The sequence below is a fragment of the Ranitomeya imitator genome, chromosome 1, assembly GCF_032444005.1.
Source record: "Ranitomeya imitator isolate aRanImi1 chromosome 1, aRanImi1.pri, whole genome shotgun sequence".
In the NCBI taxonomy this organism is placed as follows: Eukaryota; Metazoa; Chordata; class Amphibia; order Anura; family Dendrobatidae; genus Ranitomeya; species Ranitomeya imitator.
In genome coordinates, this window is record NC_091282.1 from 420,131,372 (window position 1) to 420,145,914 (window position 14,543).

The window sequence follows — 14,543 nt, forward strand, 5'->3', positions numbered from 1 at the left end:
AAAAACAAATCAGTGGGAGATTAATATTGCCCTTTCTGCTTGTGTGCCAGTCTTGACTCCTGGGTGTGCCATCTCTCTCTCTCTCTCCAATTGTGGGCCATAGAAAGCCTATTATTTTTTTAGCTTGATTTGGGTTCCAAAATCTACCTGAAAAAATCACTACATCAATCAGTGGGAGATAAATATTGGCCTCTGGGCTTGTGTGCCACTCCTGACTCCTGTGTGCGTCATCTCTCAGTCAGTGGGCCATAGAACGCCTATTTTTGTTTTTATTTTTTTTATAAATTCTCCCTGAAAAAATCATTTTATTTTATTTGGTTTCTAAATTCTTCCTGATAAAATCATATTTTTTTTATTATTTTTTTTTCTAAAGTCTCCCTGAAAAAAAAAAAAAAAAAACAAACAAAAAAAACAGTGGGAGATTAATATTGGCCTTTCTGCTTGTGTGCCAGTCTTGACTCCTGGGTGTGCCATCTCTCTCTCTCTCTCTCTCTCTCTCTCCAATTGTGGTCCATAGAAAGCCTATATTTTTTTTCCTTGATTTGGGTTCCAAAATCTACCAGAGAAAATAACTCCATCAATCATTGGTAGAAAAATATTGGCCTCTGGGCTTGTGTGCCACTCCTGATTCCTGTGTGCGTCATCTCTCACTCAGTGGCCCATAGAAAGCATATAGTTTGTTACATTTGTTTTCTACATTCTCCCTGCAAAAATCTATTTTTTTTTTTTTTGGGGGTTTCTAAAGTGTTCCTGAAAAAAATAAAAATAAAAAAAAAATAATAGTGTGACATTAATATTAACATTTGTGCTTCAGTGACAGTCCTGCGTGTGGGGCATCTCTCTAATTTGCAGCCACCAAAAAAAGAGTGTGTAACATTGGGCCTGATTTTCGCTGTGGTCTCACCAACCTGTAAAGGGGTAGCTAAATCATACTGAAGTTATAGCTCACCGTGTAAGTTGTGTGACTGCAACAAATAACGTTAGTTTGGTTACGTTTTTAAAACAATGAGGAAGTCTAGTGGAAGAGGTCGTGGCCGGGGGCGTTCATTGTCAGCTGGTAATGAGGGTAGTGGTAGTGGTGGAGCATCAGGTGGTCGTGGGGAAAAAAATATTGCACCTAAGTCTGGAGCTGTGGAGCCAGGTTCGTCGTCCGGCTACACAAGGCCTCGAACGCTCCCTTTTCTGGGATTAGGAAAACCGCTTTTAAAGCCGGAGCAGCAAGAGCAAGTTTTGGCTTATCTTGCTGACTCAGCCTCTAGCTCTTTTGCCTCCTCTCGTGAAACTGGTAAAAGTAAAAGCAGCGCGTCGTTAGTGGATGTTCACGGTCAGGGACAAGTCACTTCCTTGTCCTCTTCAGCAAAAACAACAACAGAGAAGAATGCAGCAGGCGACACAACGGGTTACTCCATGGAGCTCTTTACACATACCGTCCCTGGCTTAGAAAGTGAAGCAGTTAACAGTCCATGCCCATTACAAATTGAATCTGACATGGAGTGCACTGACGCACAGCCACAGCCAGACTACTATGCTGGTCCTTTGACTCAGACCACAACATTGCCCTCGCAGGGTGCTGATCAAGAATCAGACCCTGATGAGACTATGTTGCCCCATCACGAACGCTATACCACCGAACGACACGGTGACACAGACGAAGTTGCGCAGGAGGTACAAGAAGAGTTATTAGATGACCCAGTTCTTGACCCCGATTGGCAGCCATTGGGGGAACAGGGTGCAGGCGGCAGCAGTTCTGAAGCAGAGGAGGAGGAGGGGCCGCAGCAGGCATCAACATCGCCACAGGTTCCATCTGCCGGGCCCGTATCTTGCCCAAAACGCGTGGCAAAGCCAAAACCTGGTGGAGGACAGCGTGGCCATCCGGTTAAAGCTCAGTCTGCAATGCCTGAAAAGGTATCCGATGCTAGAAAGAGTGCAGTCTGGCATTTTTTTAAACAACATCCAATTGATCAGCGCAAAGTCATCTGTCAAAAATGTTCTACTTCCTTAAGCAGAGGTCAGAATCTGAAAAGTCTCAATACTAGTTGCATGCATAGACATTTAACCACCATGCATTTGAAAGCTTGGACTAACTACCAAACGTCCCTTAAGGTTGTTGCACCCTCGGCCAATGAAGCTAGTCATCAACGCAACATCCCTTCCGGCAGTGTAGGACCACCATTTAGCGCACCACCTGCTGTATCTGTGCAGGTATCTTTGCCAGGCCAAAGCAGTCAGGGTCAGGGAATCACCAGTTTCGTAGTAGGAAACACTGCATCTAGGGCACCGGCGGCAACAATACCATCTCCCACCGTCTCTCAGTCTGCCATGTCCACCGGCACCCCCGCTAGTTCCACGATCTCCAGCTCTCCAGTCCAGCTCACCCTACATGAGACTATGGTTAGAAAAAGGAAATACTTAGCCTCGCATCCGCGTACACAGGGTTTGAACGCCCACATAGCTAGACTAATCTCGTTAGAGATGATGCCCTACCGGTTAGTTGAAAGCGAAGCTTTCAAAGACCTGATGGACTACGCTGTACCACGCTACGAGCTACCCAGTCGACACTTTTTTTCCAGAAAAGCCATCCCAGCCCTCCACCAGCATGTTAAAGAGCGCATCGTCCATGCACTCAGGCAATCTGTGAGCACAAAGGTGCACCTGACAACAGATGCATGGACCAGTAGGCATGGCCAGGGACGTTACGTGTCCATCACGGCACACTGGGTAAATGTGGTGGATTCAGGGTCCACAGGGGACAGCAAGTTTGGGACAGTTCTGCCTAGCCCACGGTCTAGTAAACAGTTGTCTGTAGCCGTTCGCACCCCCTCCTCCTCCTCCTCCTCCTCGTCCTCCTGCAGAAGCAAGAGCTCGTCCACAGACCGCAGTCGCACAAACACTCCATCCGCACCTGCCACTGTTGCACACCAGGTCTCCCATTATGGGGCAGCTACTGGCATACGTCAGCAGGCTGTATTGGCTATGAAGTGTTTGGGCGACAATAGACACACCGCGGAAGTTCTGTCCGAGTTCTTGCAGCAAGAAACGCAGTCGTGGCTGGGCACTGTAGATCTTGAGGCAGGCAAGGTAGTGAGTGATAACGGAAGGAATTTCATGGCTGCCATCTCCCTTTCCCAACTGAAACACATTCCTTGCCTGGCTCACACCTTAAACCTGGTGGTGCAGTGCTTCCTGAAAAGTTATCCGGGGTTATCCGACCTGCTCCTCAAAGTGCGTGGACTTTGCGCACATATCCGCCGTTCGCCTGTACACTCCAGCCGTATGCAGACCTATCAGCGTTCTTTGAACCTTCCCCAGCATCGCCTAATCATAGACGTTGCAACAAGGTGGAACTCAACACTGCACATGCTTCAGAGACTGTGCGAACAGAGGCGGGCTGTTATGTTTTTGTGGGAGGATACACATACACGGGCAGGCAGTAGGATGGCAGACATGGAGTTGTCAGGTGTGCAGTGGTCGAAGATTCAAGACATGTGTCAAGTCCTTCAGTGTTTTGAGGAATGCACACGGCTGGTTAGTGCAGACAACGCCATAATAAGCATGAGCATCCCCCTAATGCGTCTGCTGATGCAAAGTTTGACGCACATAAAGGATCAGGCGTCTGCACCAGAGGAAGAGGAAAGCCTTGATGACAGTCAGCGATTGTCTGGTCAGGGCAGTGTACATGACGAGGTACCGGGCGAAGAGGAGGTGGAGGATGAGGAGGATGATGGGGATGAGTATATTTTTAATGAGGAAGCTTTCCCGGGGGCACGGGAAATTGGTGGCGTGGCAAGGCCGGGTTCTGGTTTTTTGAGGGACACAAGTGACGTAGATTTGCCTGCAACTGCCCCTCAACCAAGCACAACCGCAGATTTGACAACGGGAACTTTGGCCCACATGGCGGATTATGCCTTGCGTATCCTCAAAAGGGACACACGCATTACAAAAATGATGAACGATGACGATTACTGGTTGGCCTGCCTCCTTGATCCTCGCTATAAAGGCAAATTGCAAAATATTATGCCACATGAGAACTTGGAACTAATATTAGCAACAAAACAATCAACTCTTGTTGACCGTTTGCTTCTGGCATTCCCTGCACACAGCGCCCGTGATCGTTCTCACACGAGCTCCAGGGGCCAGCAGACCAGAGGTGTTAGAGGGGCAGAAATCAGAAGTGGCGTTGGCCAGAGGGGTTTTCTGACCAGGTTGTGGAGTGATTTTTCTATGACCGCAGACAGGACAGGTACTGCAGCATCAATTCAAAGTGACAGGAGACAACATTTGTCCAGTATGGTTACAAACTATTTTTCATCCCTTATCGACGTTCTCCCTCAACCGTCATTCCCATTTGATTACTGGGCATCCAAATTAGACACCTGGCCAGAATTGGCAGAATATGCATTGCAGGAGCTTGCTTGCCCGGCAGCTAGTGTCCTATCAGAAAGAGTATTCAGTGCTGCAGGTTCAATACTAACAGAAAAAAGGACTCGTCTGGCTACCCAAAATGTAGATGATCTAACCTTCATTAAAATGAACCACAACTGGATTTCAAAATCTTTTGCCCCACCCTGCCCGGCTGACACCTAGCTTTCCTATGAAAAGGTCTTGCCTGTGGACTATTCTGAATGACTTTTCCAATCTCGTAATTTTCTTCACCTGATTGTCCAGCATACGACATGTTTCCACCTCACGAAATGGCCAAACTCCCCACACGGGGCCGTGCTATCGCCACTTTGCGCTTGGACCCTTGAGAGTGCTGTTTGTCTGAAGAGGTGGGTGTGGCCGCTTTTGGTCGACGGCACTGCCACTGGGTCCCTCATAGTACAATAAAGTGTCTCTGGCGGTGGTGGTGCGCACCCAACGTCAAACACACCGTTGTAATATGAGGGGCCCTGTGCCTGTACCGCCGGCCACAAGACAGTTCCCCCCCCCAGCTCAAACAGTGCTCTACCACTAGCAAAATTATCTCTCACAGCTTCACCAATGTGTAGTCTAGGCGCTGACATCCTTCAATGCCTGGCACTGACAATACCATTGTTTTGACATTTTTGTTATGTTAGGCCTTCGAAGCCTGTCTGCGGTCCCTTCTTTCTACAACTACTACACTGACCAGGCCACTGCTGGCCGTGTTACCCTGGAACCAATTTAAAAGTGCCTACAGTCAGCCCAATTTTGTTATGTTAGGCCTTCGAAGACTGTCTGCCGTCACTCCTTCCACTAGACTTCCACTGACCATACACTGCTGCCCATGTACCCCTGGAACCAATTTAAAGTGCCTACAGCCAGCCCAATTTTGTTATGTTAGGCCTTCGAAGCCTGTCTGCGGTCACTCCTTCCACTAGACTTCCACTGACCAGACCACTGCTGCCCGTGTACCCCTGCAACCAATTTAAAAGTGCCTACAGCCAGCCCAAGTTTGTTATGTTAGGCCTTCGAAGCCTGTCTGCGGTCACTCCTTCCACTAGACTTCCACTGACCAGACCACTGCTGCCCGTGTACCCCTGGAACCAATTTAAAAGTGCCTACAGCCCGCCCAAGTTTGTTATGTTAGGCCTTCGAAGCCTGTCTGCGGTCACTCCTTCCACTAGACTTCCACAGACCAGACCACTGCTGCCCGTGTACCCCTGGAACCAATTTAAAAGTGCCTACAGCCAGCCCAAGTTTGTTATGTTAGGCCTTGGAAGCCTGTCTGCGGTCACTCCTTCCACTAGACTTCCACTGACCAGACCACTGCTGCCCGTGTACCCCTGGAACCAATTTAAAAGTGCCTACAGCCAGCCCAAGTTTGTTATGTTAGGCCTTCGAAGCCTGTCTGCGGTCACTCCTTCCACTAGACTTCCACAGACTAGACCACTGCTGCCCGTGTACCCCTGGAACCAATTTAAAAGTGCCTACAGCCAGCCCAAGTTTGTTATGTTAGGCCTTGGAAGCCTGTCTGCGGTCACTCCTTCCACTAGACTTCCACTGACCAGACCACTGCTGCCCGTGTACCCCTGGAACCAATTTAAAAGTGCCTACAGCCAGCCCAAGTTTGTTATGTTAGGCCTTGGAAGCCTGTCTGCGGTCACTCCTTCCACTAGACTTCCACTGACCAGACCACTGCTGCCCGTGTACCCCTGGAACCAATTTAAAAGTGCCTACAGCCAGCCCAAGTTTGTTATGTTAGGCCTTCGAAGCCTGTCTGCGGTCACTCCTTCCACTAGACTTCCACAGACCAGACCACTGCTGCCCGTGTACCCCTGGAACCAATTTAAAAGTGCCTACAGCCAGCCCAAGTTTGTTATGTTAGGCCTTGGAAGCCTGTCTGCGGTCACTCCTTCCACTAGACTTCCACTGACCAGACCACTGCTGCCCGTGTACCCCTGGAACCAATTTAAAAGTGCCTACAGCCAGCCCAAGTTTGTTATGTTAGGCCTTGGAAGCCTGTCTGCGGTCACTCCTTCCACTAGACTTCCACTGACCAGACCACTGCTGCCCGTGTACCCCTGGAACCAATTTAAAAGTGCCTACAGCCAGCCCAAGTTTGTTATGTTAGGCCTTGGAAGCCTGTCTGCGGTCACTCCTTCCACTAGACTTCCACAGACCAGACCACTGCTGCCCGTGTACCCCTGGAACCAATTTAAAAGTGCCTACAGCCAGCCCAAGTTTGTTATGTTAGGCCTTGGAAGCCTGTCTGCGGTCACTCCTTCCACTAGACTTCCACTGACCAGACCACTGCTGCCCGTGTACCCCTGGAACCAATTTAAAAGTGCCTACAGCCAGCCCAAGTTTGTTATGTTAGGCCTTGGAAGCCTGTCTGCGGTCACTCCTTCCACTAGACTTCCACTGACCATACACTGCTGCCCATGTACCCCTGGAACAAATTTAAAAGTGCCTACAGCCAGCCCAAGTTTGTTATGTTAGGCCTTCGAAGCCTGTCTGCGTCCCGTTCTTTCAACTACAACTACACTGACCAGGCCACTGATGGCCGTGTTCCCTTGGAACCAATTTTAACTTGCCTACAGCCAGCCCTATGTTATTATGTTAGGCCTTCGAAGCCTGTCTGCGTCCCGTTCTTTCAACTACAACTACACTGACCAGGCCACTGATGGCCGTGTTCCCCTGGAACCAATTTTAACTTGCCTACAGCCAGCCCAATGTTAGGCCTTTGATGCCTGTCTGCCGTCACTCCTTCCACTAGGCCTCCACTGACCTGTCTATTGCTGCCCGTGTACCCCTTGAACCAACATCATTAAATATAAAAAAAATTAATTTGATTATAAAAAATAAGATCGTGTTGAGATCTCAAATGCAGACATTTTAACAATCAAAACAAACACACAACAAATATCTGGAACTGTACTACAAAGGTCCAACAGCTACAATTTCTTTCTCCTGCAAGAAGTTAACTGAAAGTTTTTTGGAGTTGTTAACACAGATATGGCATCCACCGAGTGTTGTCCTGTCGCGTCTCCTTTAAATTATTTCCAATAAGATGTTAAACTATTAATTTAATAAAATCAATAATTAAAAAAATAATTGAGTAAGTCAAAAGCACATTGCAAATAAACATTAATTACAAATCAAGAAGCATGGCGCGTCCGAGGGTGAGTAGATACCGAATAAGAATATAATCACCCTCGGACGCGCAATGCTTATTTACAACAGCCTTCCTTCCTAAGAATCAGCCCTTCCGTGGTGTAGAGAGAGGTTGTGTTACACTCCAAGGTGTTCCCCAGGTTGCCTTTCCTGAGCTTCGATCTTCCGGCTCTCGTTTAGTAGCTGTTGGAAACTACGCTGCATTAGGCCTACTAATTGTGTATGGGTGAAACAGTGGCGCATCTGCGGTCCCTCCTTCCACTAGGCCTCCACTGACCTGTCTACTGCGGCCCGTGTACCCCTTGAACCAACCTAATAAAATATTTAAAAAATTAATTTGATTATAAAAAATAAGATCGTGTTGAGATCTCAAATGCAGACATTTTAACAATCAAAACAAACACACAACAAATATCTGGAACTGTACTACAAAGGTCCAACAGCTACAATTTCTTTCTCCTGCAAGAAGTTAACTGAAAGTTTTTTGGAGTTGTTAACACAGATATGGCATCCACCGAGTGTTGTCCTGTCGCGTCTCCTTTAAATTATTTCCAATAAGATGTTAAACTATTAATTTAATAAAATCAATAATTAAAAAAATAATTGAGTAAGTCAAAAGCACATTGCAAATAAACATTAATTACAAATCAAGAAGCATGGCGCGTCCGAGGGTGAGTAGATACCGAATAAGAATATAATCACCCTCGGACGCGCAATGCTTATTTACAACAGCCTTCCTTCCTAAGAATCAGCCCTTTCGTGGTGTAGAGAGAGGTTGTGTTACACTCCAAGGTGTTCCCCGGGTTGCCTTTCATGAGCTTCGATCTTCCGGCTCTCGTTTAGTAGTTGGTGGAAACTACGCTGCATTAGGCCTACTAATTGTGTATGGGTGAAACAGTGGCGCATCTGCGGTCCCTCCTTCCACTAGGCCTCCACTGACCTGTCTACTGCGGCCCGTGTACCCCTTGAACCAACCTAATAAAATATTTAAAAAATTAATTTGATTATAAAAAATAAGATCGTGTTGAGATCTCAAATGCAGACATTTTAACAATCAAAACAAACACACAACAAATATCTGGAACTGTACTACAAAGGTCCAACAGCTACAATTTCTTTCTCCTGCAAGAAGTTAACTGAAAGTTTTTTGGAGTTGTTAACACAGATATGGCATCCACCGAGTGTTGTCCTGTCGCGTCTCCTTTAAATTATTTCCAATAAGATGTTAAACTATTAATTTAATAAAATCAATAATTAAAAAAATAATTGAGTAAGTCAAAAGCACATTGCAAATAAACATTAATTACAAATCAAGAAGCATGGCGCGTCCGAGGGTGAGTAGATACCGAATAAGAATATAATCACCCTCGGACGCGCAATGCTTATTTACAACAGCCTTCCTTCCTAAGAATCAGCCCTTTCGTGGTGTAGAGAGAGGTTGTGTTACACTCCAAGGTGTTCCCCGGGTTGCCTTTCATGAGCTTCGATCTTCCGGCTCTCGTTTAGTAGTTGGTGGAAACTACGCTGCATTAGGCCTACAAATTTGGTATGGGGTGTAGAGACAGGTTGTGTTACACTCCAAGGTTTTCACCAGGTTGCCTTTCCTGAGCTTCGATCTTCATGCTCTCGTTTAGTAGGTGTCGGAAAGTAGGCTGCATTAGGCCTACAAATTGGGTATGGGGTGGAGAGAGATGGTGTGTTACACTCCAAGGTGTTCCCCAGGTTTCCTTGCCATTGCTTCGGTCTTCCGACTCTCGTTTAGTAGTTGTAGAAAAGTACACAGCATTAGGCCTACAAAATGGGTATGGGGTGGAGAGAGATGGTGTGTTACACTCCAAGGTGTTCCCCAGGTTGCCTTTCCTGAGCTTCGATCTTCATGCTCTCGTTTAGTAGGTGTCGGAAAGTAGGCTGCATTAGGCCTACAAATTGGGTATGGGGTGGAGAGAGATGGTGTGTTACACTCCAAGGTGTTCCCCAGGTTTCCTTGCCATTGCTTCGGTCTTCCGACTCTCGTTTAGTAGTTGTAGAAAAGTACACAGCATTAGGCCTACAAAATGGGTATGGGGTGGAGAGAGATGGTGTGTTACACTCCAAGGTGTTCCCCAGGTTGCCTTTCCTGAGCTTCGATCTTCATGCTCTCGTTTAGTAGGTGTCGGAAAGTAGGCTGCATTAGGCCTAAAAAATGGGGAATGGGGTGGAGAGAGATGGTGTGTTACACTCCAAGGTGTTCCCCAGGTTTCCTTGCCATTGCTTCGGTCTTCCGACTCTCGTTTAGTAGTTGTAGAAAAGTACACTGCATTAGGCCTAAAAAATGGGTATGGGGTGGAGAGAGATGGTGTGTTACACTCCAAGGTGTTCCCCAGGTTGCCTTTCCTGAGCTTCGATCTTCATGCTCTCGTTTAGTAGGTGTCGGAAAGTAGGCTGCATTAGGCCTACAAATTGGGTATGGGGTGGAGAGAGATGGTGTGTTACACTCCAAGGTGTTCCCCAGGTTTCCTTGCCATTGCTTCGGTCTTCCGACTCTCGTTTAGTAGTTGTAGAAAAGTACACAGCATTAGGCCTACAAAATGGGTATGGGGTGGAGAGAGATGGTGTGTTACACTCCAAGGTGTTCCCCAGGTTGCCTTTCCTGAGCTTCTATCTTCAGGCTCTCATTAAATTGTGGTTAAATGGAACAACTGCATTTGGCGTACTAGTTGGTTTGGGGCCTACTATCGGTGTCTGCCACTCCTTGCTGTTCTCCTGGTTTCCTGTCCTGAAATACCATTTTCAGCCTCTCGTTAAGTAGTTGTTAATGTTAGACTGCATTTGGCCTACTAGTTGGGTTGGGGCCTACTATCGGTGTCTGCCACTCCTTGCTGTTCTCCTCCACTGAACAAAGCTGTGCCGCCTGTTTACTACGGTTGCCAATTTTGAACTGCATTTCGACTACTTACTGATTTGGCCCTACTCTCTGTGTCAGCCTCTCATTCCAGTTGTCCTCCACTGCAATGCCCCCTGGTTATTCCTGTGTTACCAATTTTGAACTGCATTTAGCCCACTTTCTTCTTTGGGCCTATATCTGTGTTTCCACTTCATCGTGCCCATTGCCCAGCCAGTGATAGATGAGTCTGCTGGTACATTGACCCATAACGCAACATTCCCCGTGCACGCTACACAACAACATTGTGACCCTGCTGAAAGTCAGGTTGCTCTTCCCGCATACCATACCACCTTACACGGGGACAAAGAGGAAGGTGCAGATGAAAGTGCAGGTTCCTTCATCAGGTGGGGGGAGGAATACTAGTTGGCGACGTCACTGGCACAGGGCCTCTCATAGTACGCAAAAGTGTTGCTGCCGGTGGGAGGCGCCCCCGCCGTGAAAACACACCGCTGTACTTTGAGGGGCCCTGTGCCAGTGCCAATGCCAACGAGTGGGCCCCCCCTGCTTGCTCAGGTTCACAGCACTTGCAAAGTTGAAATACTTACCTCTCCCTGCTCCACTGCCGTGACGTGGTCCAGATTTCCTGGGCCCACTAATTACTTGAACCAGCCCTACCCCCCACAACTTTAGCCAAATGACCCCCAATTTCAAATGCCTTCCAATTATTATAAGGTAAATTACGCTTGACAAGCTTCATTAAGAAGAATGGATGGTTTTGACATTAAAATGGCCACTCTAGGTGTTTTCCTGGCCCCCACTCACTGCCGACTATGCTGCCCCATTGACTTGCATTGGGTTTCGTGTTTCGGTCGATCCCGACTTTACGTCATAATCGGCCGATTTCACTCGACCCGACTTTGGACATAGTCGGGTTTCGCAAAACCCGGCTCGACTCTAAAAAGGTCAAGGTCGCTCAACTCTAGTTAGCACTGTTGTTTTGCAGCGCTGGGGTCCTGGGTTGAAATCCCACCAAGGACAACATCTGCAAGGAGTTTGTATGTTCTCCCCGTGTTTGTGCAGATTTCCTCCTGGTTCTCCAGTTTCCTCCCACATTCCAAAGAAATACTGATAGGGAATTTAGATTGTGAGCCCCAATGGAGACAGCAATGATAATGTGTGTTAAGCACTATGGAATATGATAGCGTTATATAAGCAACCCATAATAATTAAATAACGGAATCGACTTTCCCCCACAAAAAAATTCTGAAAGTCTTTTTACATTTAAAAAATTCCTGTTAAACATTTAAGTCTAATGTTCCCAAAAAATAAATGGAAGTATTAAAAAATTATGGCATTGTAAAATAGACATATAGGAAATTTTAATTATTAACTATAATCTGTGGTAAGACTGTTTTAATGACAGGTACATTAAGCACTATGGGACACAGACAGAAGAGGCCTCCATGCAGGAACAATATATGGGCCCTTTGCAGTCAAACAGCTCCTCATAATGCACAATTCCATCTGCTTTGGAAGTTGAGCCTCTTGAGCCCCTGTGTGGTTGCACAGGTTGCACAGTATTTTACCTCAGTATTGTGTAAACCAAAACTAGGAGTGGAACAGTCAGAGGAAAAGTATAATAGAAACATATGCACCACTTCTGCATTTATCACCCACTCCTGGTTTTGGCTTACAAATACTGATGTTAAATACTGACCAAATACTGACCGTGTGAATGTGGCCTTACATTAAGTGTTAGAGACTGGTTCCGGCTATGTAATAGAGTTGGTTTTGTTTTTGTACATAATAAATATTGGACAGGAAATAATTTTTAAGGATAATTTCATTTTGGTGATGTAAAAGTAAAAAGTCTGAGTATATGTAGTAAGAGAAAAAATGAAATGTATAAAAGCAATCTAGACTTGGAACTTCGTCAGAGTTGGTGTGTTCTGCCTCGCAGACCAGAAGCAGACATCTTGGAAACAATAAGGCGCTGAAAAAATGCAATATATCAGAAATATGCATCACTTTTAATTATACAATGATTAGGCCTTAGTGTCATAAACAGAAAAAAAATCCTGATGTAGTCAAATGGTTTAACTATTGTGTAGTACAATGTTGTGAACGAAAACTTTTTCTTTGGTTGCTGCCTATATCTCACACTATAAATGAGGAGAAGAGCAAGTGAGCAGGAATGACTCAAACAATCAAATCTAACAACCTAAAATAATCCAAAGCTTAACCTGGAAAATTCTAGGGCATATTACCAAGGTATTGCTAAATATAAAACTGTATAAAATGCCTCAAACCTCTAGACATACGCAGAGATGGCATGGTGTCAGTCTGACATTTTATAGTAAAATATTATGTTTCTTTTGTATCTCCAGAGCTAGTTTTTACACCTAAAGATCTTACCTGGTGTCTTGAAGTTTCTCAGTTGGGATGGGGTATCATAGATCTCCAGTATCCAATCTCCGGAAGCTTTTTCACCCCAACAATGTGTTGTCATAAACTCCCAATTCTTAAATCCTTCCATGGAATGGTCAAATAGCCTAAGGATTATTACAAGAAAATGGTTACTGCTGTACATGTAAAAGTGATTACGTGCAGCACAAGTCAAGAGACAAGCTCCATCATTTCAAATATAAATGTGTGTAGGTACAGGAAGAGACTCGGCAGTAAAGCAATGCCAAGCATGGAAAGCCCGACGCAACTCTTCCCCCGTAACCAGTCCGCATAGACACCTTGTTCTCTTCTCGCTGTTCAAATTATGCTTTCTCTGAAATGCTAATAATTATCAGAGCAAAACATGGATATTTGCAATGATGGAGCCTGCTCCTGATTCATAGTTGCCTTTAAGGCCACGCTCACACGTTCAGTATGTGATCAGTATCTGTAAGCCAAAACCAGGAGTGGAACAATCAGAGGAAAAGTATAATAGAAACATATGCCCCACTTCTGCATTTATCACCCACTCTTGGTTTTGGGTTACAGATACTAATGAATGTGAATGAGGCCTAAAAATTTTTTTTCATATTTATTCTGATGTTCTTATTTCCCAAATCATAAAATCCTACTTATCAGTGATCACTATATATTTAGGTTGTGCTATCTAACACAGAGGTCCCCAACTCCAGTCCTCAAGGCCCACCAACAGGTCATGTTTTCAGGATTTCCTTTGCATTGCACAGGTGATGCAATTATTACCTGGGCAAGACTAAGGAAATCCTGAAAACATGACCTGTTGGTGGGCCTTGAGGACTGGAGTTGGGGACCTCTGATCTAACACACAGAGGAGATCTATTAGTTTGCTTTGCAACAGATTTCCCTGTTCTGCACAACATATTTTACTTTGTTTGATTTTGTGCCTTTCCCATCAACCACAGCACAAGAATTTTACTATAAATTACACCTGAAATTGTTACACTATATGGCTGAAGTCTAAATTTTGCAAGTGACAGAGAGGCCTGCATGCTCACTCAGGCACCAGGACCCCATTGCAACTTGGGCTTGATGGCTCATTTTTAAGTGAGAACTGAATTTTCATTTTTTGCTGGGAGCCCTCAATTAAACTGTAAACTAGGTTTCAGAAACTGCTTACATATCAAATAATTAAATTTGCAATTCCATTTAGCAATAATGCATTTGTTTTTTCAGATATATATTCCCCGGTCTCAATTAAAATTGAGTTTTATATCTCCACTCAGCAGGAGTTTTACTCTAAAGAACAGTGCATGACAAGTAAGATAAATGCCAGAATGCACAATAGATTAACAAAAATTAAATGAATACTCATTTTGTATAAATTACAATGAAGTTTAAGAAAAATTCTAAAACCGCATAAATGCAAAAAAGTATGCTTCCTACACAATAGTGGACATGGGCACTAGGTTCCTTCTACTGTTAATACCATTTCTTATGTGTATCCAGGTAGTAGATCTGGACTCAATGTAGACCCTTTGTATTCAGATTCCTATTAGTTGATAGCTGCAGATACGGCTTGCCCGCGAGTATAACTCTGCGTCATAATCTCAAAATGCGTTGGTCATGTTGGATTTTTTCAGTCAATGATGAAGTCAGTGTTTCCAACATATCCAACTGACCT

General features: G+C 45.3%; 1 protein-coding gene across 3 annotated transcripts in view; it reads right to left on the reverse strand.

Moving 5' to 3' along the window:
* PCSK5 (proprotein convertase subtilisin/kexin type 5) overlaps window positions 1–14,543 on the reverse strand; it is a 748,165-nt gene that overhangs the window by 300,195 nt on the left and 433,427 nt on the right. For all 3 annotated transcript variants that reach the window (XM_069763164.1, XM_069763172.1, XM_069763182.1), the window contains exon 13: window positions 12,854–12,990. In XM_069763164.1, the coding sequence (XP_069619265.1) occupies window positions 12,854–12,990 (137 nt within the window). The remainder of the gene's footprint in view (window positions 1–12,853; window positions 12,991–14,543) is intronic.